Source organism: Chiloscyllium plagiosum, unplaced genomic scaffold (genome assembly GCF_037043375.1).
Source record: "Chiloscyllium plagiosum isolate Xiang-an unplaced genomic scaffold, Cpla_swu_hap1 HiC_scaffold_22, whole genome shotgun sequence".
NCBI lineage: Eukaryota > Metazoa > Chordata > Chondrichthyes > Orectolobiformes > Hemiscylliidae > Chiloscyllium > Chiloscyllium plagiosum.
Window position 1 is genome coordinate 38,706,749 of NW_028270160.1, and position 27,601 is coordinate 38,734,349.

General features: G+C 41.0%; 1 protein-coding gene across 2 annotated transcripts in view; it reads left to right on the plus strand.

Annotated features, from left to right (window-relative positions):
* tcerg1l (transcription elongation regulator 1 like) overlaps positions 1 to 27,601 on the plus strand; it is a 773,510-nt gene that overhangs the window by 37,498 nt on the left and 708,411 nt on the right. For both annotated transcript variants that reach the window (XM_043712591.2, XM_043712592.2), the window contains exon 4: positions 10,313 to 10,502. In XM_043712591.2, coding sequence (XP_043568526.1) covers positions 10,313 to 10,502 — 190 coding nt within the window. The remainder of the gene's footprint in view (positions 1 to 10,312; positions 10,503 to 27,601) is intronic.

Below are 27,601 nucleotides of genomic sequence, written 5' to 3' on the forward strand. Positions count from 1 at the left end.
TTATAGGACAAATATTACTAAATTGGAGAGGATTCAGAAAAGATTATGAGGATGTTACCAGGACTGGAGAGTTTGAGTAATAGAGAGAGGCTGGATAGGCTGGGACATTTTTCACTGGAATATAGGAGGTTGAGTGATAACCTTTTTGAGGTTTATAAAATCATGAGGGGCATACATAAGGTGAACAGCAAAGGGTAGGGGAGTTCAAAACGAGAGGGCACAAGGTGAAAGGAGAAAAATTTAAAAAGAATCTGAGGGGCAACTTTTTAACAGAGCCTGGTTTGTATCTGGAATGAACGGCCAGAGGAAGTGGTATATGCGAGTACAGTTACAACGTTTAAAAGACATTTGGATAAGTACATGAATAGGAAAGGTTTAGAGGATATGGGCCAAACACAAGCAAATGGGACTAATTAATTTGGAGAAACTTGGTTGGCAAGGACGAGTTGGACCGATCAGAGTGTATTCATGCTGTATGATTCTATTTAAATGTCGATATATTGGGAAGTATAGATATATGGAGAGATCTGGGTGCCCATGTACATCAGCCGATGAAAGTAAACAGGTGCAGCAAGCAATTAGGAAGGAAAATGGTATGTTGGCCTTAATAGCAAGAGGATTTGAATTAAAAAGCGTGTCTTGCCTTACCTTTATCGCCCTCCGTCCACGCATCAATGAATTCAACACGCGTCGTGACATCGAATACTTCTTCCGCTGCCTCCGCCTCCGAGCTTACTTTTTCTCTCAGGACTCCCACCCACCTTCCGAGAATCCCTTCACTCGCCTCCAACACACTCCATCCACCTGGACACCCTGCCCACGATCTCTTCATTTCCAACTGCCGCCGAGACATTAACCGCCTCAAACTGTCTACACCCCTCCCCCAGTCCAACCTTCACCTCCACAATGCGCAGCCCAACACTTCCTCTGCCCCAATCCCAACCTTCCCATCAAACCAGCAGATAAAGAGAGTGCAGTGGTAGTTTGGCAGACTGACCTCTACACCGCTGAAGCCAGGCGACAACTCAAAGACACCTCCTCCTACTGCTCCCTCGAGCATGACCTCATCCCCCCCATTTCCCAGACCATACTGAACTCATCACCTCAGGAAATCTCCCAGCCACAGCTTCCAACCTCATAATCCAGGAACCCCGCACCACCCGATTCTATCTCCTTCCCAAGATCCACAAGCCTGACCACCCTGGCTGACCCATTGTCTCAGCCTGCTCCTGCCCCACCGAACTCATCTCCACCTACCTCGGTACTCTCCTATTTTCCCCCTAGTCCATGAACTCCCCAAATACATTGCGACACCACCCACGCCCTCCACCTCCACCAAGCCTTCTATTTTCCCGGCCCCCAACTCCTCATCTTCACCATGGACATTCAATCCCTCTACACCTCCATCTGCCATGACCAGGGCCTCCAAGCCGTCCATTTCTTCCTCTCCCGATGTCCCCAACAGTATCCTTCCACTGACACTCATTCGTTTGGCTGAACTGGTCCTCACCCTTAACAATTTCTCCTTTGAATCCTCCCACTTCATCCAGACCAAAGGGGTAGTAGCCATGGGCACCCACATGGGCCCCAGCTATGCCTGTCTCTTTGTTGGCTACGTAGAACAGTCCATCTTCCATAGTTACACCAGCACCACTCCCCAACTCTTTCTCCACTACATTGATGACTGCTCCTCGTGCTTCCGCAAGGAGGTTGAGCAGTTCATCAACTTCACCAACACATTCCACCCTGACCTTAAATTTATCTGGACCATCTCTGACACCTCCTTCCCCTTCCTGGACCTCTCCATCTCCATCAATGATGACTGACTTGACACTGACATTTTTTACAAACGCACTGACTCCCACAGCTACCTGGATTACACCTCTTCCCACCCTACCTCTTGCAAAATGCTATCCCGTATTCCCAATTCCTCCGCCTCCGCCTTATCTGCTCCCAGGAGGACCAGTTCCACCACAGAACACACCAGATGGCCTCCTTCTTTAAAGATCGCAATTTCCCTTCCCATGTAGTTGAAGATGCCCTCCAACGCATCTCATCCACATCTGCACCTCCACCCTCAGACTCCACCCCTCCAACTGTAACATGGACTGAACCCCCTGGTACTCACTTTCCACTCTACCAACTAGGTATATATTTCCCTCCCCATCCCTTTCTGCTTTCTGCAAAGACCGTTCCCTCCATGACTACCTGATGAGGTCCACGATCCCCAACAACCCAGCCTCCACCCCCCGCCCCCCCCCCCCCCCCTCCCCCGGCACCTTCCCATGCCACCACAGGAATTGCAAAAGCTCTGCCCACACCTCAACCCCTCACCTCCAACCAAGGCCCCAAAGGAGCCTTCCACATCCATCAAAGTTTCACCTGCACTTTGCCACATGTCATTTATTGTATCTGTTGCTCCCGATGCAGTCTCCTTTACATTGGGGAGACTGGGCACCTTCTCACAGAGCGCTTTAGGGAACATCTCAGGGACACCCGCACCAATCAATCCCACTGCCCCGTGGCCCAACATTTCAACTCCCCTCCCACTCTGCTGAGGACATGCAGGTCCTGGGTCTTCTCCACTGCCACTCCCTCACCACCCAACACATGGAGGAAGAACACCTCATCTTCCGACTTGGAACACTTCAACTCCAGGGCATCGATGTGGACTTCACCAGTTTCCGCATTTCCCCTCCCCCCACCTTACCCCAGTTCTAACCTTCCAGCTCAGCACCATTCTCATGACCTGTCCTATCTGCCAATCTTCCTTCCCACCTATCCACTCCACCCTCCTCTCTGACCGATCACCTTCAACCCCACCGCGTGGGCGGCACGGTGGCACACTGGTTAGCACTGCTGCCTCACAGCGCCAGAGACCTGGGTTCAATTCCCGCCTCAGGCGACTGACTGTGTGGAGTTTGCACATTCTCCCCGTGTCTGCGTGGGTTTCCTCCCACAGTCCAAAAATGTGCAGGTTAGGTGAATTGGCCATGCTAAATTGCCCGTAGTGTTAGGTGAAGGGGTAAATATAGGGGAGTGGGTATGGGTGGGTTGCGCTTCGGCGGGTCGGTGTGGACTTGTTGGGCCGAAGGGCCTGTTTCCACACTGTGAGTAATCTAAAATAAAACCTCCATCCACCCATATGACTCTATGACTCTATTGTACTCTTGGCTACCTTCTCTTGAGCCCCACCTGCCTCCCATTTATCTCTCCACCCCAGAGGCTCCCGCCCTTCATTCCTGATGAAGGGCTTTTGCCTGAAACGTCGAATTTCCTGCTCCTCGGATGCTGCCTGACCTGCTGTGCTTTTCCAGCACCACTCTAATCTAGACTGTAGTTATATAAAGTCTAGGTGAGACCACACCCATGGCATTGAATGCAGGTGTATTCGGTCTCCCTACCTAAGAAAGGACATACTCACTGTAATGGAAGTGCAACAAAGGTTTTCGAAGCTGATTCAAATGGACAGTCATATGAGGAGAGATTAATTTAAAAGGATGAGAAACACAAAGTTCTAACATGACTGGATATTCTAGATGTAGGAAGGATGTTTTCCCTGTTTGCGGGCATCTAGAACCAGAGGTTACAGCTTCAGGATTCGGGGTAGGCCATTTAAGACTGAGGTAAGGAAACGTTTCTTCCCTCAAAGGGCAGTGAACCAGTGGAATTCTCTACCACAGAAGACTATTGAGGCAAATCTCTGAATATATTCAAAAAATATATTGAAACAATTTTCGACATTAAAAGCATCAAGAAGTATGAGATGAAAGTAAGAATATGGTGTTGAGTTAGTGATCAGATTGAATGGCGAAGCAAGCTTTTCTTGGCCTACTATTGCTTCTAGTTTCGATGGCTTCGTCTAGGTTTATTTATTCTTGCTCCAATCACAAGAAGAAATTGATCTGGTTTGTTACAAGTGGTTATTAGCAAAAGGTTCACTTTTTTTCAGCAGAAGAATGCCAGAACCACTATTTCAGTCAAACGGCTGATATAATTATTGTAGCTATAAGACCATAAGACCATAAGACATAGGAGTGGAAATAATGCCATTCGGCCCATCAAGTCCACTCCACCATTCAATCATGGCCGATGTGCATTTCAGCTCCACTTACCAGCGTTCTCCCCGTAGCCCTTAATTCCTCGAGACAACAAGAATCTATCAATCTCGGCCTTGAAGACATTTAGCGTCCCGGCTTCCACTGAACTCCGTGGCAATGAATTCCACAGGCCCACCACTCTCTGGCTGAAGAAATGCCTCCGCATTTCTGTTCTGAAATGACCCCCTCTAATTCTAAGGCTGTGTCCACGGGTCCTAGTCTCCTCGTTTAACTGAAACAATTTCCTAGCATCCACCTTTTCCAAGCCATGTATTATTTTGTACGTTTCTATTAAGTCTCCCCTTAATCTTCTAAACTCCAACGAATACAATCCCAGTATCCTCAGCCGTTCCTCATATGTTAGACCTGTCATTCCAGGGATCATCCGCTGGACACGTTCCAGTGCCAGTATGTCCTTCCTGAGGTGTGGGGACCAAAACTGGACACAGTACTCCAAATGGGGTCTAACCAGAGCTTTATAAAGTCTTAGTAGCTGATCAAAAGGTTCCTGTTGAACTCCTGACAAATAATAATAACTCAGTGAAAATTGATAGGTCGGAAATACCAGAATGGCTGATCATGTTTAGAGGTAGATAAATTGTCTGTTTGAATGTCTTGCAACCCAGGTTTCTAAGGGATCGTTGTTGATGGTATACTCAAGTCTGCAAGGCTCTTCAAAAATGGCATTTTTGTCAAGTTTCATTGTATATTTACACTTTACATTTATTTACACTTAGAGAGTCATAGAGTCATAGAGATGTACAGCATGGAAACAGACCCTTCAGCCCAACCTGTCCATACCGACCAGATATCCCAACCCAATCTAGTCCCACCTACCAGAGCTGGCCCATATCCCTCCAAACCCTTCCTATTCATATACCCATCCAAATGCCCCTTAAATGTTGCAATTATACCAGCCTCCACCACATCCTCTGGCAGCTCATTCCATACACATACCACCCTCTGCGTGAAAAAGTTGCCCCTTAGGTCTCTCTTATATCTTTCTTATCGCACTTCATTAAATTATTTTTGCGTAATTATTAACATCATGCTGCAGATGTTCCCTCTATTTATCAGTCTTCCATGGGATGCTTTCATGAATCATTTATCCTTTAAACATAACAAAAGGGACTTCTGGTTGGAGTTTACAGAAAGACTAGTATCCCATCTTTGTCCTATATAAGGGAGGTGCAGAATATTGGAAAGTGACAAATGTAACACTCTTATTCAAGAAAAGGTGGAAGAATATTCCTAGCAAGTGCTGGCTTTTCAGTTTAACATCTGTGGTGGATAATGTTTTATGAATAATTCAAAGAAAAATGAAACAACACTTGTGGAGGCTGGAGTTTATTAAGTATGGGCAGCATGGACTTGTGAAAGGTATATAATGTTTTGCTGATTTGGTTTAATTGTTTGAAGTAACTGTGAAAGGTGTTTGTATAGATTTACCAAAGCACTTGACATGCAAAAAGCATTTTAACAAAATTGTTGCTCAGTGAAGACAGAAGCCTATGTGAACATGAATAAACTAAAGACTTAAGGACTGAAAATCTGAATCTGGATTATTGGTTGTTTGCCTGACAAAAGGAAAAAGTAGATAGTAGATAGTGGTGTCCCCCATTGGTTAGCACCATGACCACTGCATTTTCTGATGTGCATAAGTAACCTGGATGTTAGAATACAAAGTAAGTTTGGAATACACAAAAATTGACAAAGATACTATATTTGGTAGTGTAGCACAGCATGAGGATGATACTCATTAACTGCAAAGGAACATAGATAAGCTAACAATATGTAAGACAGTGGCTAGTTGAATTTAATACAGAGAAGTGTGAGGTGATGCACTTGGGATAAAGAGACTGTTATGAAGATGTAGATGTACTGTACCTTTAAGAGAGTTAAAAGCTAGCAAAACTACCTGACAGCACCAAGTGCTCTCAATAGCTAACAATGTAACACTTGGTCGAAAGCTAGATTAGCTGGGTTGCGTGGAGACAAAAACAGATTCAAATTAGGCCAATCACTTAAAATTATACCTCCCCCAAAGAAAACAAACTCCATTCCAGTTTGAACTTAGTATATTGACAATCTTAAAAGCCAATGACACAATCTGATGCTTTGGGGATATAAGACCAGGGAAGGGGGGAGAATGAGTGGGAGGTGGGGAGAGATGGAGGGAAGCACAATTGTCCAGATTTGGAAGCATGGTGAGTTTGGGGATAGTGGATGTTGGCTTTTATAGTTGGCGAAGATAGAGCTTATGCATGGATCCAAGGATGAGGATGAGAGATTTTATCTTGGAATTATGGGGAGATGAAGAGAATAGGATTTAGTGCAGAATAGGATGAGAGCTTTAGCCAAGCAGTTATTTAAAGTGTAGAGGTTGGCAGTCTGGTCAGTAGAACATTGAAATTGTCACCTCTGAAGGAGACAGTTATGTACAAATTTAGTTGAGAGGAGAACTGCCAAGCCACCAGTATGTAAAGACTGCCCCAAAAAAGTCTCTCTTAAAAGTACCTTTATCGATCAATAGCCTGTGAAGCAGAATCCCCAACAAGCAGAAAAGAAGACAGAAATACAGAGAAGAACGGAAAGCTGTCTGGTTTTGAGATAAGACGTTTTGTTTTGTAAATCTTAATAGGGACTTTTATTGGACTAATATTATAGAAGGGAAGGTTAGAGGAAGGAGTTGAAAATAGTTGTTAGTTAGTTATTCTATTTTATTTTAGAAATAAAATTGTTAATTGTTATTTTAAATAGTTCTTGGCCTCTCGAATTTTCACAGATTACTGCATGGGATAAATCTTTTCTGTGTTGCTGGCTTAAATTAAGCATGAGGGTCTACCCCATTTCATGACAGAGACAAAATGGATTACACTTCTAAAAAGTGTACTAAGCCATGGGGATCTAGAGGTCGATGTGTATTTTTGAAGATTGCAGAATATATTGAATGAGCAGTTAGAAAAACATTTTGAGAATGTGGTTTTCATAAATATGAAAGCAATGAATAGAAAAACAGGGTAGTTGTGTTGAATTTGTGTGAAGTTCAGGCTAGGTCTAATTCTGGTTGTCACACTTTAAGAAGCATGTATGAATACTTAAGAAGCTAAGAACATCTGTTAGAATGGCTTCAAGGATGAGGAAATGTAGCATTCGAGGTTTGATTGGAAAGTTGGAGTTGATCTTGGGGCAAAAGAGGTTGAGGGGAGTTTATGCAGAGGCCTTCACGATTACAAACTGGTTTAGATGAGGTAGGCAAAGAAAAGCTGTTCCCAACTTCTGCTTCTTTTGTGATGTTTAAAGAATAAACAAGATGCATGAGAGAATCCATGGGGCAATAGATAAATAGAGGTAAAATCTTTAAAATAGAGAGGATGCATTCTTACAAGAAAACCCATCAAAATAATGTTATGTTAATAATTAGGCAGAAATAATGTTATAAAGTATGATAAATGTAAATAAGCGCGAAGTATAAATATACTATGAAACTTGATATTTTTGAAGAATCTTGCAGACTTGATGAATGTACCACCAATAAAGATCATCCAGCTCTGGAGCAAAGCCCTCCTGGCATGTTACCTGAAGGGGGCGAGAGAGAGAGGAAGGGAGAGAATGAGCGGGTGGTGGAGAGAGATGGAGGGAAGCACAATTGTCCAGATTTGGAAGCATGGTGAATTTGGGGATAGTGGATGTTGGTTTTTATAGTTGGCAAAGATAGAGCTTATGCATGGATCCAAGGATGAGGATGAGAGATTTTATCTTGGAATTATGGGGAGATGAAGAGAATAGGATTTAGTGCAGAATAGGATATAAAATCTCCTATGGTGATTTTAGCGAATCAGTTATTTAAAGGGAGTAGAGGTTGGCAGTCTGGTTAGTAGAACATTGAAATTGTCACCTCTGAAGGAGACAGTTATGTATAAATTTAGTAACTGGGCTATGGCTGGGACAGAGGAAGTCAGTGTCGTGGAGTGGAAATAATGGCCTTTGTGAAGCTTTGCATTGGGCTGACTACAGTGCCAAATTTGCTCAAAACATTCAGCCTTAAATAGTTGAACAGGTCCCAAAAGTATGGAATTGGTGGAGGCCAAAAATGACTTTGAGTTTTCATTGGCCATAAATTCTTCCAGTTGAACAATCAAAGAATGGGACAAGTGGTTTGTTGACATTAGAAGTAGATAGTTGAAAGGAGTGGTAGTGCTGGGTGTCTTCGGATCATGTTGCCAAAAGTAGAATGCAGATGAAGAAATACATACATTTCAAAATATAAATTCTTTGAGAACTCTGGAGGTTAAGTCAAGCTCAATCAAGTTATAGAGATCCAGGATTGCTATTTGTTAAGATAACACATTCTAACCCTTACATTTTTTTGGGGGGGGGGCTTTCTTCCATAAGGCTCAGCCAAGACAAAGAGCTGAGTTTTAACATGCTGCATAATCCATCCTATTTTTTAAAAAATCAGATTTTAGTGATCGATCCATAATTATATTCTCAGATCAGCTTATAACTTGCTTACAAAGGGTACATGTCTGGGTATGTTGGATTAAAGATGAAAAATATTTAGTTTCAAATCTATTGTGAAACAAATATTATGGAACAGACATAATAAGTTGTCTGTTGTGATACTAGTCAAGAGCTAGATGGAAGGACTTTTAAGTGATTAAAATTTGTTGACTGGTTTTGTTATATAATACAATCTACATGCTTTCATCAAGCTAATTAACAGAATGTGTTCTTTCGAGAAAACTCTGCTTGTGATAGTAGATTAAAATTGAGGAATTTAAGTGCATTGTGACTTCAGATACATATGTATCATGCATCAGAAAGGTTGATGGAGACATTATTTGTGATAAAAGCTTTTTAATAACTTACTGTTCCGATCCAATGGAAGCATTTCTGCTTTGATGCAGCTCTTATTGAATGCCAAATTGTTTCCATTTTTAAATCAAGTTAAAAATATTTTTATTCATTATTTTCAGTTCGATTGTGAAGTGGAATGGCGAACCATTGTCTGCAAGGTTATTTAATCCAACAAATTTAAAAAAAGCCCAAAATGTTAAAATGTAACAAAGCATTTATAGTTATTGACATGTTCCACTCTTCAGAAATGTATATTTAATATGTTTACAGCATTTACTCCTCTTATTTTGAATAGATTTTAGTCGTAAGGTAATTTTGTGGCTTTCCCATCCCTTTTAGCATCTGTGTGTACTGGTTACTTGTTAACTGATTAGATTAGATTAGATTAGATTAGATTACTATGTGCTATGTGTTTGTGCTATGTGTTAACTGCTATGTGTTTATCCCAAAAAGGCTTCTATAATCTTAATTTCATAGATTTGATTTGTGGTTGAAACAGATCTCAGTTTTGAAGAAGGGTTTATGTTTCCTGATGTTTTGCCATTACTGGCAAATGGCATAGCAGCTGTGCTATGATTTTTACAGTCCTACTATATGACTTATATCAATAACTGCCAAGTTCAATTTATGGTTTAGTGATTCTTTGTATATAGTTTGAAAGGATCATGGAAACTATATCTGAAAAGGAAATATTTAGAAAGGTAAAGATGGCCAATTCAAAAGACTAATGTGCAGAAAAAAAATATATTACAACATCAACTAAGAAATGTATGGGATATTTTTTCATCTGTCTACATTGAGTTTGGAATGGACTATGAAGGCTAGTCTTGTAAGCAACTTCAATAACCTATGAATGAATAACGCAAAACCAAATATGATAATATAGTTTTAATCAGGGTACAATTTGAATGAGTAGGAATGATTTGAACATCAAAAAACTACAAAATTTGTGTTCAGTAGTTTCAGAAATACTTGGTGTATGATCAATAATTAATTAGTCTGCAGTAAGTTGGCCTCCATCGTAGAGTCAAAAATAGATCAAAGTCTGCTTCTGGCTCACATCTGCATAATTTTAATGAATTATTTTGTTTAATGCTAGTCAGTAATTAAGTGTACTTAATAATGCAAAGTAACTATTTGTGTGTGTTGTTGTTTGGTAAATATTACATCAGTTGACTTCTTTGAAACGTTTGATCAGCTTAGATATATTTTATATTTATTCCCCTGAGCTTGGCATGATTAGGCTTGTCTCCTACCTGTCACATATTAAGGAATGACCTATATAATTATTCACACTAATTCTAGCATTTACTGCTGAATTGTCTATTCATGTACTCTTTTGTTGTGCACAGGTATATTTCAATAATGCATTTGCTGTGGAATCAACCTGGGGAAAGTCAGAGGAAGTTAATTTTTTTCAAGGACACAAAATACCTGTTTTAAAAGCAAATCAAGTAGCAGTGGCATTATCAACAGTGACTAAACCTGCATCACCTACCGGATCCAAACCCTTCCTTGTGGTTACACCTCAAACAATAACTGGTGAGCTGCTTAAAATGTTTACAATAGTTCATGTAACTCATCTATTCTTCTTTGTTTTTGTGTTAAACACCTGTATTTATTTCGTACAAAATAGACCCTTCAACATATTTAACTTGTATGCTTCTGTAATTCCAAATATGCTGCCTTTACATTCCAGGATTTAACTGTTTCATCTTGAAATTGGTTCATTGTTATACTTTCAATTGTTTGTCCTTTAGAACACCTTTGCACTACATTCTGTGTACATTCTGTGCAAAGAAATTCTTCTTGACACCTGTGGTAATTTGTCCTTCATAACCCTGAACCTCTGCGCTCTTGAATTATCCTGCCACAACTATAAGTATTGCTTTAGGGTTGTTCTCTCTATTCCACTAGGTATCTGATTTACATCTAAAAAGTTCTTTTGGATGCATCTTAAAGACTTTATAAACCCTATCTATCAAACAGATCCATGCACAATCTTCCTTTTTGTTACTGAGTGTGAATCTCATTGTAGTCCTTCAGTCCCTCAATGTAGATGTCTTGTGGTTAGTACTCCAGTCAAATAGATAAGGTTTGAGAGCTAATTTTTAGTTATCATCTAACTGGTCAAATACCTGAAGTTAAAATGCTGGTTAGACAAAATAAAGCCATAAATCTTGTTTTTATTTCAGTCAGCGTTTGATTACTACTGGATTGTTAGTTGAGTGACATCATCAATGCATCAACACTTCCCCAGTATAATGCAAATTTTAAATACTCTTCTTGCAGTGTTTCTTAGAGATTCTGCTTTCCTTGAAAAGTAAGCAGTTGCTGTCATCCACTCAATTCAATTTGCATGTTTCTCCCTTCTCCATTGTCTGTTTTCAAACTGCAATATCTAACCCTCAGTCTTTTCAGAGTTGTTATTTATGTAGGATTGAATGGGCCTTACTGCTAAATCACTTTTTAGAATTTCTTCCAATATTTTCACTCAAAAAATGCTGTATTTACCGCCTTAATGACAGTGAGATTTTCTGCTGCTGAGATACTTTTTACAACCCTCCTAGTCTTTTCAGCTTTCCTGGTTAAAGGGCAATACTTAATTTCCCTTCACAAAGAACGGTTATGAACTCTCCTACACCTCATGATTTGAAGATGCTGGTGTTGGACTGGGGTGTACAAAGTTAAAAATCACACAACACCAGGTTATAGTCCTAGCGAGTTTTGAGAAGATTTGTAGCTCAGGTTGAGGTTTTGGATGTAGGTTTGTTCACTGAGTTGAAAGGTTCCTTTCCTAGAAGCATGGCATTCTAACCAGAACTCTATCAACAAACACATTGAGTTATACCCCATCTACCACCCCCTGAGAAAAGGAACAGGAAGTGACTTCACCACAGGAAATAATATCACCAACCCAAAGAAACCCATACATATAAATAGAAAGCAGGAATTTTCAGCATTGCTTCGCATGAGGTCCACTGAAGATGTTACTTTGTAAGGTAATGAAACATCTGGAAATGAACCTTTCAGCTCAGTGAGCAAATCTACATCCAGGTTATAGTCCAACAGTTTAATTGGAAGCACTAGCTTTCAGAACGCCGCTCCTTCATCAGGTGGTTGTGGAGGACACAATTGTAAGACACAGAATTTATTGCAAAAGTTTAAAGTGTGATGTAACTGAAATTATTGAAAAATACCTTGATTGTTTGTTAAGTCTCTCATCTGTTGGAATGACCATGATAGTTTCACTTCTTCCATTTGGAAATCACAAAACGTTTTTAAAAAGTTACATTCTCAGGTTAACTTTAACAATTGGTGTCAGCCCAGATAATGTGTTGAAGGTGTTCGCCCCCTATGTGCTGTTGTCTGTGCCATAATGTTAAGACTGATTTGAATCTAAAAAATGAGTTGACAGAGCCTTACATAGATTCATGCAGATTTTGAACACAGTACAATGTAACTCTGAAAGTGCAAATTCATGCCACAAATGTAATTGCGTGTGTATGTGTGTCTGGGGTGGGGGGTTGTGAGTGTCTGTGAGAGAGTGTGTGTGTGTGTGAGTGTAAAGGGGTCTAAGTCTGTGAGAGGGTGCATGTGAGTGTGGGTGTGTATGTGTCTGTTGGAGAGTGTGTGTGTCTGGGGTGCATTGGGAGAGTGTGTGTGTGTGTGTGTATACACCATGTTCTTCGTGGCCTGCAACAAATTATCAATGAGGATGATCACCTCGCCAAGACCTTCCCCACACCTCCACTGCTCACCTTTAAACAACCGCCAAACCTCAAACAGATCATTGTTCGTAGCAAACTGGCCGGCTTTCAGGACAACTCCATACAACCCTGTCATGGTAGGCACTGCAAGATGTGTCAGACTGTGGACATGGATACCACATTACACATGGGGACACCTCTCACTATGTACGTGGCAGGTCCTCCTGTGACTCAGCCAACGTTGTCTATCTCATACGCTGCAGGCAAGGACGCCCTGAGGCATGCTGCATTGGTGAAACTGAGCAGAGGCTACCGCACCGCACCGCACAACAATCAACAGACAGGAATGTTCCCTCCCAGTTGGAGAACACCTCAGCAGTCCAGGACATTTGAACTTGGACCTTCAGGTGACCATTCTCCAGGCGGACCTTAGGACAGGCAACAGCGAAAACTGGCCAAGCAGAGGCTGATAGCTAAGTTCGATACCCATAGGGAGGGCCTCAACCGGGACCTTGGGTTCATGTCACACTACAGGTGACCACCATTGCACTACACACACACACACACTCTCACTCACACATGCACCTTCTCACAGACTTAGACCCCTTTAGACTCATACACAGGTATACACTCTCTCACAGACACTCACAACCCATCACCCTAGATACACACACACACTCCTACAGACACACACATTCCCACACTCACACATGCACCCCTCACAGACTTAGATCCCCCACTCACACACACATACATATACACTCTCTCTCACAGACACTCACAACCCCTCCCCACCAAACACACAGGCACTCCTATACACACGCACGCACATACGTGCACAAGCCCACATAGACATATATGTTTGTGGCATGAATTTGTACTTGCAGAGTTACATTGTACTTTGCTCAAAAAGACTCTGTTAACTCATTTTTTAGATTCGAATCAGTCCAAACATTACGGCACAGACAACAGCACATAGGGGGCGAACACCTTCAACACATTATCTGGGCTGACACCAATTGTTAAAGTTAACTTGAGACTGTAACTTTTTAAAAAAGTTTTGTGATTTCCATATGGAAGTAGTGAAACTAACAGGGTCATTCTAATAGATAAGAGACTTAGCAAACAATCAAGGTATTTTTCAAAGTATAATTTCAGTTACATCACACTGTAAATTTTTGCTATAAATTCTGTGTCTTACAATTGTGTCCTCCACAACCACCTGATGAAGGAGCGGTGCTCTGAAAGCTAGTGCTTACAATTAAAACTGTTGGACTATAACCTGGTGTTGCGTGATTTTTAACCTCATATACCTCAGAATCTATCACAGGGATTCACATAAGATGCATCACAATAAAAACAATTTTCATATCTCTGGCATAACCCAATGGTAGGAATTTCAAAACACAAAGCTCCAATTATTTTTTCAATGCTTTGTTTGCTTGAATAATATAGAATAGCATTTAGAATAGAACAGCAATTTATTGTGTCTTCCATTTGTGAAAATACTATGAGATGAGTACAAGTCACACAATACAGAAATGAGAAAAGGGTTTGGAAGGATATGGGCCGGGTGCTGGCGTATGGGACTAGATTGGGTTGGGATATCTGGTCGGCATGGACGGGTTGGCCCGAAGGGTCTGTTTCCATGCTGTACATCTCTATGACTCTATGAGAGAAAACAAATAATTGAGACACAGTTAGGACAAAGTTTACCTTTAGTTCCCTCCACGGCTCTTGGCTTTATGGAGTGGCTATAGGAAGACACTGCAGAAGCCGCCTGTGAGGCCACCAAAGCAAGGATTTCTGGACCTAACCCACCACATTGCCGCAGCCAAAGCAGATACTGAAGCAACTGCATCGCCGCCATAGCAGGGAGCGACAGACCAGAGCTACCAGTGATCAATCCATCGCCACTTTCGTCTCTGGCCGAAGTCACCACATTGTTGCCATAGCCAATGGGAACAAACCAGAACCACCGTACCGCTATCGCTGCACCGCTGCCAGGGGCAATGGATCAGACCCACAGATGATGAAGCCTTCGGTAAGGCTGTGGCCACTCTGGCCATTCACCAAGCTGCTTCTGCAGGTGGCACTCACAAACACCTTCCTCCATCACAGCCACAGAGTAGAAGGAAAGGTGCACTTTGCAAATGAAAAATGAAGAAATAGGGCAAAAAAAAGAATGCAGCCTTTGGGAGTGTATGGGCACAGACTTTCTATCCTGCTGCTGCTGCTGCCATCTTGGAAAATCAAACACTCCACATTCGAATTTTCACAGTCATACCCAACTCTAAGAATTCAAAATTTGGGTGGCCTTATGTGGGTGGCCAGCCAATGCAGCTGTCTAATTAGATTACAGAAATCCGCCATTTCAGATTTGGAAAATGCTTCTTTTTTATTTGCGAGACCCTGCACTGACTAACACTAACGGGGCTAATATTTTCCAACTGAAATTGCTGATACAAGTTGGCTCTCTCCATTCTCCCTGGGTGGCACAGTGGTTAGCACCTCAGAGTGCTAGGGACCAGGTTTGATTCTAGCCTCAGGTGACTGTCTGAATGGAGTTTGTGCATTCTCCCTGTGTCTGTGTGGATTTCCTCCAAGTGCATTGGTTTCTTTCCATAGTCCAAAGATGTGCAGGTTAGGTGGATTGGCCATGCTAAATTGCCCATAGTGTTCAGGTGTGTGTAGGCTAGGTGGATTAGCCATGTGAAATGCAGGGTTACAAGGATAGAGTATGGGGATTGATCTGTATGGGATGCTCTTCAAAAGGTTGGTGTGGACCTATTGGACTGAATGGCCTGCCTCCACAGTGTAGGGACTTCTATGATTCTGCCTGATTTTCAATACAACGTATTTAAAAACTCATGAAACCTCAATTCCAATTTTAAATTCCACTGTATGCTCATTTATGGCAGTGTTTTCAAAACTCATTGCTCCCACTCCACACATGCGTTTCACAAAGATGCCAGAAAGCTGTCTTCCCACCCCCATCCCCCATCATGCCAATAAAACATAGAAGAGGCTACTTTAAACTGGAAACAGCACAATTTTAAATAAAACATAACTTCCTGAGAAATGTCAAACTTTAGAGAGATAATTTAGCTCATGTAGATATTTATTTAACTTTCAGTGTCTGGATGTAGGTTTGCTCGTTGAGCTGGGAGGTTCATTTCCAGACGTTTCATCACCCTACTAGGTAACCTCTTCAGTGGGCCTCAGGTGAAGCAGTGTACATGCTTCTTGCTTTCTAGTTATATGTGTGGGTTTCTTTGGGTTGGTGATGTTATTTCCTGTGGTGATGTCATTTCCTGTGGCAATAACATCGCCAACGCAAAGAAACCCAAATATATAAATAGAAAGCAAGAATCATGTACACTACTTCGCCTGAGGCCCACTGAAGAGGTTACCTAGTATGGTGATGAAACATCTGGAAATGAACCTTCAAGCTCAGCGAGCAAACCTACATCCAGACCCTCAACCTGAGCTACAAATCTCCTCAAAACTCGCTAGGTTTCAGTGTGTTTGGTGGCTAAACTGGACAGTGAAGAAACACTACTATTTGAGTTGAGTTGATATTTCTGCAGAAATGCAGCTTTCATATCAATTGATCAACATTACAAGCATTTTCCTTTGGTCACAAGGTCAAAAAAATCTTCAGAATTGTTTTTCTTGCTGTAAGTGAGTCTATTCTTATGTCTTAACCCCCTAGTTTTTCTTCAAAACCTTGTAATACCAGCCTTGGTTTAGTCAAGAGACACTCTATTTTGGTGCATATCCACCCATGTGGTCAGGTTGGCTGTCCACTCTTTGGTAGCTTTGTGAACACCCCAAATACTCTCTAGCTTTGTAATTCTTGCTTAATTATTTGACCAATTGTTAGTTCCTGGACACTAAGATTTCCTGATCATGGGCTTATGCTCCTTAAACAATTTCTAGCCTGTACTTCATTTCTTAACATTGTTAAACTACAACCTCTCTCTTGCCCTGTGGCTCTTTCTGGAATGTTTCTTATTGATCTTTTCCTTCTATTACAAGGATGTTTTTTGATGGTTTGTGATTTCTTTCAAAAGCCACTCTCTGAGCTTGCAGTGCATTTACTTGCCTCCTATTTTTGTACCATATGTTCCCATACTGTGGACCTAACCTCTAACGTCTTTCCTCTCTTTCTGTACACTCAACCAATTGTTTCATTTTCCAGAGGCCTTTCCTGCTTTGCTTTTATAATTATTGCATTAATGTAACCTTTCTAGAAAATGTTTGACTTTCATACACACTTTTGGCAGTTGCCCTTTGTGACTGATGACTAATGAGATCAAAGCTGGGAATTAAGTCTTCAAGGTATGTGACTTTTTGGAAGGATAGGAAGAAGGGAAAGCTTGGTAGGTATGAGATAGAATAAATGCAAAACAAGAAATGAGCTTGGATTGGAAAATGTAATATTCGAATGAACAGAATTAAGAAATGGCCAGACCATTACAGAAGCTTCCATCCATGGACTCCATTTGCATTTCTCGCTGCCACGGAAAGGCTGTACCATTACCAAAGACCCCTTCCATCCAGTAATGCTCTCCTACAACCAGTTCCATTAGGCAAAAGATACAAAAGCTTGAATACACACACCAATAGGTTCAGGAACAGCTTCTTTCCTGTCATTATTACTCTGTTGAATGGACTCTCTAACTTAATATAATGTTGATTTTGTTAATATTGATTTTGTTTCATGCACCTTCTGTACAATTGTAACTTGTATGCATCACTCTGTCAAAGTGACTTATGATCTGTATGTCTTTGCTTACTATGATCTGCCTGTACTGCTCGCAAACGAACCTTTTGACTATAGTTAGGTACATGTGATTACTATGCAATAAATCAAATCAAATAACAAGGGGAAAAAGACACAGCTGTTAGGAGTCTGTGGGTTCTGTAACAGTAGCTGTACACTGGAACAGACTAAATCAGGAGATAATGAGGACTTGTAAATAAGCAGTACATTAATCATAAGTGTCTTTAATCTTCATGTCGATTGGGGAATATCAAATCGGCAGAAGTGGCCACAAGGAAGAATTCTCAGAGTGGGATCTTATAGGGGCTTGAATAACCAAGGCAGTGGTGGTAAATGTAGCAGAATGGCACAGACGTCCAAGGCCTATATCGATATCAGGAGCAACTTGCTGCATGTTTTAAGTAAGTTCCAGGCATTGAGCTGAGATTCCCGCTAGGAATTGGCAAGTTGCCAATTATGGGGATTATTGCAAGTTAATGACCTTATAATATGCCCATCTTTCCTCATTAATATACAACCTTGTCACTCCCACATGCCACAAACAAACTATATGTCAAGAATTCTCTATGCAAGTCAGGGTGAGCATTTGGTGACTTAAGTTTGCTGCTTGCTTCAAAGTTTGGATACCGAGCCCTAACAACTTGGGGGTAATCTCTGTGGGCAGCAGTTGCATGCACCCCATGTCCACAGACATTAGGATAGAACATGTGCCAGTCTCTCACAACGTATCTCTGATTCGCTTACAATACACTGCTGTACTTCAATGCTGCATCATGGTCTGAACCATAATGGTGGAGAAGGACACTCTGCACCCAGGAACATGCGTCTTGCTCATGGACTGGACCATTTTGTACACTTGCTGTCCCAGTGTTCACTCACTACCTGGATCCTCATAGCATCCCTTACCTTGAGTTTTTGTGATTTTCCCCCCTCTGCCAGAAATACCAGGCTCCTAGTAACGCGATATTGGTGTTCTGTAAGCGCAGATGCAAAGTCAGGAAACTTGTCAGGAATGTCAGCAGTCTTCAGTCAAGCCAAGGGCAATAGATTTCAGTCAGGGGGTCCTAGCACAGTAAGTCAGAGTCAGGATGCTCTCGTTATGAGTGACGTGAAGGTGAATGTTGACCAGCCCACCCCCAGCTTGACTTTTTGATGCCCTATGCCTTCTTCCTGGAATGAGAGAGGAGCAGGTATTACAGAAGATGAAGATAACATAGCTATTACCTTTGGTGTCGATAGGGAGATATCCCAAGCGAGTGAGTAGGGCATGCAGGGTTAGTGCTATCTGGGTTATGGTGGGTGACAGTGAGCAAGGGCGATTGTTACAGGCAGTAGTGAGAATGGTATAGCATGAGGCCTGGTGGGAGGGTATATACAGTGGCAGAGTGAGTATGAGATAGCAGAGAGATGATGATAGCACTTGCACTAACAGAGTGGAGAAGGTCATTGACCTCCTTCTGACAGGAATGTGCATTCTTCCAGACAGCTGAGGCTGAACAGACAACCTTGAACCAAGCTGGCATGGTGTTGTATGGAGAGCTCGACTGTTCATCCTAGACGATGAGGGAAATCCCACATCGGCACCATCCCATCTACCAAATCATCCAAGTCCCTGCCCACAAAGTCTTCTCTGGGGCAAATGTGCAGGGCTCCTCCATTCTATCAGTTTGTCCAGGTGTACAATGTCTTTTTAAAGATGATGCTATTGTCAGGAATGTTGGCCATTTCTGGGATATACTGGTGAATTGTTCTGGAAATGGTACATAGTAAGTTGTGACTAGAATCAGTGAAGAACACCTTAGGCTCAGGAGACACGGGTATTGAGGTGAATTTGGTAATGTATGGCAAGCAATCTCACTAGGTTTCTTGACAAGAAACTTTTCAAAAAACTTAACAGAACTGACAATTTGCTGAAACAAAGTAAGATTCAGCTCAGATTTATTCAGGACATGTTTCGAGAACAATGTGTTATGGATTCAACCAGGAATCAGGGTATTTTGGATCTGGTAGTGTATAATGAGACATTTAATAAATAATCTCAGAATAAAAGATCCATTAGCTAGTAACATTTAACAATATTGAATTTAGAGTTCAGTTTGAAAGTGAGAAATATGGGTTAGAAACAATTGCACAAAATGTAAATGCAAGAATAACCTTTAATATAATTACAAAGAATGAGGCAGAGTTGGATGGACTGGATTTGAAAATGAATTATTGGAAAAGTCACTTGATGAACAATGGCATACATTTAACAAAGTAAGTCATGACTTACAACATAGATGTATCTTTGTAAGAACAAAGGAATCTAGAAAGGATTTCAACCAATCATGGTTAACCAAGCAAGTAAATAATGGTAGAGCATGAGGTCTGGTGGGAGGATACATAAAGTGGCAGAGTGAGTATGAGATAGCAGAAAGAAGATGGTAGCCCTTGCACTGATGAAGGGCCTATGCCCAAAATGTCGACTCTCTTGCTCCTTGGATGCTGCCTGATCGGCTGTACATTTCCAGCGCCCCCCCCCCCCCCCCCCCTTTTCAACTCAAGTAAAGGATGGTATCAAATTAAAACAAAAAATGCATTGTAGCAAAGATTAGACATCTCCAGAGAATTGAGAAAGTATTAAATAAAACAAAAAGAGGAGGGAGAAAGCAAACGTTGAGGGTTAAGTTAGCAAGTCATGTAAAAAGGAAGGGAAAGGTCAAAGTGAACATAGGCCCATTGAGAATAAGGCTGGGGAAATAATAATGTGGATGAAAGAAATGGCAGAAGTGTTTGATAGATACTTTACATAGGTCTTCATGTTAGAAGCCATTCATTCAGAGTGTAATACTGGAGCATTTAGAAATGCAGCATAAAATAAAGCAGACCCATCATGGTTTTATGAAGGGAAAATCATGCTTAACCAATTTAGTAAAATTCTTTTGAAGAGGGAGCAAGCAATATATATTAAGTGGCATCATCAAATGCAATATATTTAGATTTCAAAAAAGATTGATAAGTTACCACTCATGAGGTTTCTTAACAAGATAAGAGCCCATGTTATTGAATGTAGTATGTTAGAAAGGATGTAAAATTGCCTGAAAGATAGAAAGCAGAATTAAAATAAGCAGGGCATTTTCAGTATGTCAATTTGGAACTATTGTAGTGCCACAGCGATCAGTACTGAGGCTACAATGATTTACCATATTTATTAATGACTTATATGACTTACCATATTAAATGAACATAATACTGCCAAGTTTGCAGATAATACAAAAGTAGGTTGGGAGGCAAATAATGGGGTTGATGCAGACTACAAAGGGATATAACTGTGTTAACTGAATGAGCAAAAATCTAGTGGATGGAATGTAATGTGGGGTAATGTGAAGTTATGCACTTTTGCAGGATGAATAGAGGAGCTGAATGTTATGTAAAGGGAGAAAGACTGCAACAAGCTACAACACAGATATTTGGGGTTCCTTATGTATGAATCACACAAAGCGAACATATAAATTCAATGGTCTGTACAGAAGACAAGTGGAAGGTTGGCCTTTTACTTTACGGATAATGGAGTATAAAAGTAGGGAAGTCATGCTCAAACTAAAAAATCAGACTGCTCCTGGAATACTGTGAATAGTTTTGTTCCCCTTTTCAAAGCATTGGAGGCAGTCCAGAGAAGGATCTCTTGATTGATCCTGGGTATGGAGGGTTTTTCTTATGAGCAGAGTTCTGTAGGTTGGGCTTGTACTCATGCGAGTTTAGAAGAATGAATATTGAAACATATGAGATTTTTGGGGACTCGCCGGAGTACTTGTGGAGAGGTTATTTGCCTTGTGGAAGAGTTCAGGACCAGAGTGTATAATCTGGATAAGGAATTGACCATTTAAGGCTGAGATGAGGAGGAATCTCTTCTCGGAGAATGGTGAATCTATGCAATTCTTTGCCACCGAGGGCTATAGAGGTTGTGTCAATGTGTTGAGATAGACTGATATTTAATCCCTAAGGGAAAAAGTTGTGGGAAAACGACAGGAAAATGGAGTTATCAGCTGTGACCTTGTGGACTGGGCAGAGCAGCTTGATGGTCCAAATGGCCTAGTCTGCTCCTCAGTCATATCATCATCTTGATCTTCAGAACTTGTATGTCCTTTATCTAATGATCTGTTGTTGTGACAATCTATTCCTCATAGCTATGCAACACATAAATAATCATGAGTGATACCTGGTTCCTTGTAACTTTATAACTTCTTTGGAATCTGTAACTTTGAAATTTATACCCAAAAGTGATATACAATCATTATCTTTCCATTATTACCAATGCTCATTCCTAGGCTTCTCTACTGTTTAAGCCCCTCTCTTATAGTAAACCATAGCCTTAATAATATTTTAAACTTGCTGATTTCTTCTAGACTTTGACTTTCTAGCCTTTCTGTCTGCAAGGGGAGTATTCAAATACTCAAAAAAGTAAAGCTAATTGTTGTCCTTTCCCCAAGCTGGGGCCCACTCACTATTACTGATGGAACGTTAGGATTTCTACCTGAATCTAGAGTATATCCTTTGAACATCATAAACTTCAAAACACAAACAGTCTGTGCCAGTGTAGTTGATAATTAACAATGCGGCTGATCTGCTAAAAGTTTGTGAGCTGTCACACCCATTACTTTGATTCTTTTTGTACACCACATTACTAAAAGGGATTTCTGCTGCGGTATTCATAACTATTGTGTTCTTATTTGCATACATAGGCTCTAAATTCATCACTAGCAAATTCCTCCCATTTCTCCACCCACTATCTTTGAGGAATTTTGTTGGTGGTCTAAGTCTCATCTTAATCCACATTAACATTACCTTATTTATGATGATTTTCTTACCTTTACAATGTATTATTGTCAGCTAACTAAATCTAGTTGCCACATCTACAAATTATAAAATTGCGTTTGCCTTTAACACACACCTTTAAATTCATAGCCATCACCTCATTGAAATTTCTTGTTAAAGGTAGATTTTCTATAGGTTGTGATGATGTCCTTTGGCATACATTATAGATCTTTCATCTATCACTACTCTCTTCCATAAGGTTAAAAATCAAATAACACCAGGTTATAGTCCAACACGTTTAATTGGAAGCGCACTAGCTTTCGGAGCGACGCTCCTTCATCAGGTGATAGTGGAGGGCTCGATCGTAACACAGAATTTACAGCAAAAATTTAGTGTGATGTAACTGAAATTACATTCATTGTTCGTAGCAATGTAACTGTGTGATGTAACTGAAATTATACATTGAAAAATTGATTGTCTGTTAAGCCTTTCATCTGTTAGAATACAGTGATAGTTTCCCTTCTTTCATGTGTAAATCACAAAACCTTTTTTTAAAAGTTGCATTCTCGGGTTAGCTGTTAACAATGGTGATAGCTAGACAATATGTTGAAGGTGTTAGCCCCCTGTGTTCTCTGTCTATGCCTTGATGTTTAGCTTGATTCTAATCTAAAAAGTGAGATAACAGAGTTTTACATAAATTCATGCAGTTTTTGAGCTCAGAGTTCTACATGAATGCATGCAGTTTTTGAGCAAAGTATAATGTAACTCTGCAAGTACAAATTCACCCCACAAAATATATGTGTGCATGTGGGTCTTTGTCTGTCTGTGTTTGTGTCTGTCTGTCTGGGGTGGAGGTTGTGAGTGTGAGTGTGTGTGTGTATAGTGAGTGCAGAGTGTCTTAAGTCTGTGAGGGGGTGCATGTGTGAATGTGGGAGTGTGTGTGTCTATAAGGGTGTGTGTGGGTGTCTGTGTGCGCATCTGTGTGTACTTGTGTCCATGTGTATGTGAGACTGTGTGTGTAGAAACATGTGTGTGTGTGTAGTGCAATGGTGGTCACCTGTAATGTGACATGAACCCAAGGTCCCGGTTGAGGCCCTCCCTATGGTACCGAACACAGCTATCAGCCTCTGCTCAGCCACTTTTCTCTGCTGCCTGTCCCGAAGTCCACCTTGGAGGATGGTCACCCGAAGGTCCGAGGCTGAATGTCCTGGACCACTGAAGTGTTCCCCAACTGGGAGGGAACCCTCCTGTCTGTTGATTGTTGTGCGGTGCCCATTCATCTGTTGTCGTAGCCTTTGCTTGGTTTCCCCAATGTACCATGCCTCTGGGCATCCCTGCCTACAACGTATAAGATAGACAATGTTGGCTGAGTCACATGAGTACCTGCCATGTACAAGGTGGGAGGTTTTCCCAGGCATAATAGTGGTATCTATGTCCACAATCTGACACGTCTTGCAGCGTCCATCGTGACAGAGTTGTATGGAGTTGTCCTGAGAGCCGGGCAGTTTGCTACGACCAATGATATGTTTGAGGTTTGGCGGTTGTTTAAAAGGAAGTAGTGGAGATGTGGGGAAGGTCTTGGTGAGCTCATTCTCATTGATAATGTGTTGCAGGTCACAAAGAACATGGCGTAATTTTTCAGCTCCTGGGAAGTACTGAACAACAAAGGGTACCCTGTCAGTTGCAGCATGTGTCTGTCTCCTGAGGTGGTCATTACGGTTCCTTGCTGTGGCACGTCGGAACTGGTGATCGATGAGTTGAGCATTGTACCCCATTCTTGTGAGGGCATCCTTGAGTACTTCCAGGTGTCCGTCATGTTCCTCCTCATCTGAGCAGATCCGGTGTATGCGTAGGGCTTGTCCATAGGGAATGGCTGTTTTAATATGTTTTGGGTGGAAGCTGGAGAAGTGTAGCATTATGAGGTTGTCTGTGGGTTTGCGGTAGAGTGTGGTGCTGAGGTGTCCATCCTTGATGGAGACGCATGTGTCCAAGAATGAGACAGATTGTCGAGAGTAGTCCATGGTGAGTTTGATGTGGGATGAAACTTGTTGATGTCACTGTGTAGTTTTATCAGTGACTCCTCGCCATGGGTCCAGAGGAAGAAAATGTTGTCAATGTACCTGGTGTACAATGTACCTGGTGTACAATGGGAACACTTCAGTGGTCCAGGACATTCAGCCTCGAACCTTCGGGTGACCATCCTCCAAGGTGGACTTCGGGACAGGCAGCAGAGAAAAGTGGCTGAGCAGAGGCTGATAGCTAAGTTCGGTACCCATAGGGAGGGTCTCAACCGGGACCTTGGGTTCATGTCACATTACAGGTGATCACCATTGCACTACACACACACACACACACACACAGATATTCCTACACACACACACACACACACTCTCACATACACATGGACACAGGTACACACAGACACCCACCCACACCCTTATAGACACACACACTCCCACACTCACACATGCGCGCCCTCACAGACTTAAGATACTCAGCGCACACACACACACACACTCACATACACACACACACACACACACACACACACACACACACACACACACACACACACACACACACACACACACACACACACACACACACACACACTTTCTCACACTCACAATCCCCACCCCAGACAGACACACACACACACAGACAGACAAAGATCCACATACACACATATATTTTGTGGGATGAATTTGTACTTGCAGTGTTACATTGTACTTTGCTCAAAAACTGCATGCATTCATGTCGGACTCTGAGCTCAAAAACTGCATGAATTTATGTAAAATCTGTTATTTCACTTTTTAGATTAGAATCAAGCTAAACATCATGGCATAGTCAGAGAACACAGGGGGTTAACACCTTCAACATATTGTCTAGCTATCACCATTGTTAACAGCTAATCAGAGAATGCAACTTTTATAAAAAGGTTTTGTGATTTACACATGAAAGAAGGGAAACTATCACTGTATTCTAACAGATGAAAGACTTAACAGACAATCAATTTCTCAATGTATAATTTCAGTTACATCACACTGTAAATTTTTGCTGTAAATTCTTTGTTACAATCGAGCCCTCCACTATCACCTGATGAAGGAGCGTCGCTCCGAAAGCTAGTGTGCTTCCACTTAAACGTGTTGGACTATAACCTGGTGTTATGTGATTTTTAACTTTGTACACCCCAGTCCAACACTGGCATCTCCAAATCACTCTTCCATAAGGTTATTGTCTTCTTCATTCCTTCCATTATTCCTGTCTTCTAAATTTCTGCCTCCATGTCAATGATGTGTCCTTAATATCTTCATTGGAGAGGTTTATCCCATTGTGGTAGTGCTTTATAAATTGCAATTTTTCAAATTTTTCAAATACATAAACTGTTTTATTTTTTATATCTAGTTTCCACTGCACTTTTGTTAAATCAATGGCCTACTTCATAACAATGGTTTTTCACTGCTTCCATGCTGACTAAGAAATGATTCATGATTTTACTGTCTTATTATCCCTACATATTAAACCGGGGCAGGGGTAGAAAACTCTCAAATTCCTTAATTTTGTTCTGATTCTTATTACATGGAGAGTCATTTCCGCACATTGAAGACTTGCATCTTGGGTTGAATACTGTATAATTGAAAGATCCTGCTATTAATACATTCATCATTGGACAGAAACATCTTGTGACCAATACATTGCCCTCTCTTTGATCCAGGTCTCCAGTCTCTCTCTCTCTGGTCTATCATTTTTTTTTAATCTGAGTTTCAAACACTGTTATTCTGTTTGGGGCAGTTCATGGCATTACGGTACTTTGAATTACTCCTAAACATCAATAGGCTGCCCATTGGGCATTTCTAAGGTTCAGTTTGTTTTTTATTATATGTTCCACAATGTCTTCACTTCACACAATTGTCAAAAGCATTTCTGTCCTCACTTCTTCAAGTTTTATTGTTTTGTATAGTCTCCTGTGATCTGTATCAAAAATGGTCTTGTTAACATTGTGGCTCCATTTTGTGTCAGATGGCTGATTGTCCCATTTGTGGCATGTTCGTAACTGAAAATGAGTGCTTTAAGAATCTTTTTTAAAAAATGCTGCCAATATTTGTTCCAACAATTTGTGTTTTTGCAGATTTAACTCCCATCAAAACAAGTCTGTTATATTTGATATTTTTACATAGCCTGATAATTTAAATGCCAACACAAATGGACAAAGTTTTAGCTGCAAATTCTTTAATCTTGTGTACAATCAACTGAATTCTGTTGTGCATTTTTCTATTGTGTTATTGTCAATCATTCTAAATTTGACTATGTTTCAGAAACAGTAAATTATCTTTTAGATAGATTTTGTCCGTGAAAATTAATTTACTCAAGGCTTCATCAGTAATCAAATCATTAGGATTCATTTCTGAATAAAACATTGACTTATCTTGCTATAGCATCATAATTGTCAAGGCTATCTCTTATTCTCAAATAAAAGCAAAATACTTCAGATGCTAGAAATCTGAAGCAAACAATGTTGGAAAAAATCTGCAGATCTGGCAGCAGCCATGCAGAGAGAAACAGAGTTAATGTTTCAGGTCCAAAGTGATGTTGTGAAGAAGTCATTCCAGTCTCAAAACATTAACTTTGTCTCTGTCTCCACAGATGCTGCCAGACTTGCTGAGCTTCTCCAGCATTCTCTGTTTGGCTTATTCCTTGTTTCTTCTTGGGTATGACAGTTATCGTGGTATACTTTCGTTATCTTTCTTCCTTTGCATATCAAACAATTCATTTTCAGAAAGGGTAAGCCTATTGCAATACTTCCCATTTAGATATAGCCATCTTTCCTAAATTTTCTCAATAATGTTTAGTTCTTAATCCTTGATTTACCAACAGGCAATCATCATCTGCCACCATTGTCAAATCCCAGATATTGAAGTGCTAATTAGACAGTGTGCAGTCACAATTGTTAGAGTTGTATTCCTATCTCACACATCACTATTTACAACAACATTGATTATATGCTCCCCATATTTATGCACCTAGTTTTCAACAAATTATCAGTTCATTAATATATAAAACCATCACCTGTTCCCTAGTTTTGATTTGGTTCTGCATGCTATGCCAGCCTTTAGTAGATGATAACAGTGCATTCACCATGGCAAAGCCTGGACCAATCAATCCATAGTCCATTGTCATAAAGCATAGTGTTGTTTCCCCTGTGCGTTGATAACTCTGACAAATTTTCATGCTTGTCCAAGACAAAATGTGGCTTTCTCTGCAATACCCAAGTTCTACACTACCAAATGACTAGTTGCTCTCAGTCTGGGAAACATTCATTTCTAATTTGTTGTCAAAAACCTTTGTGA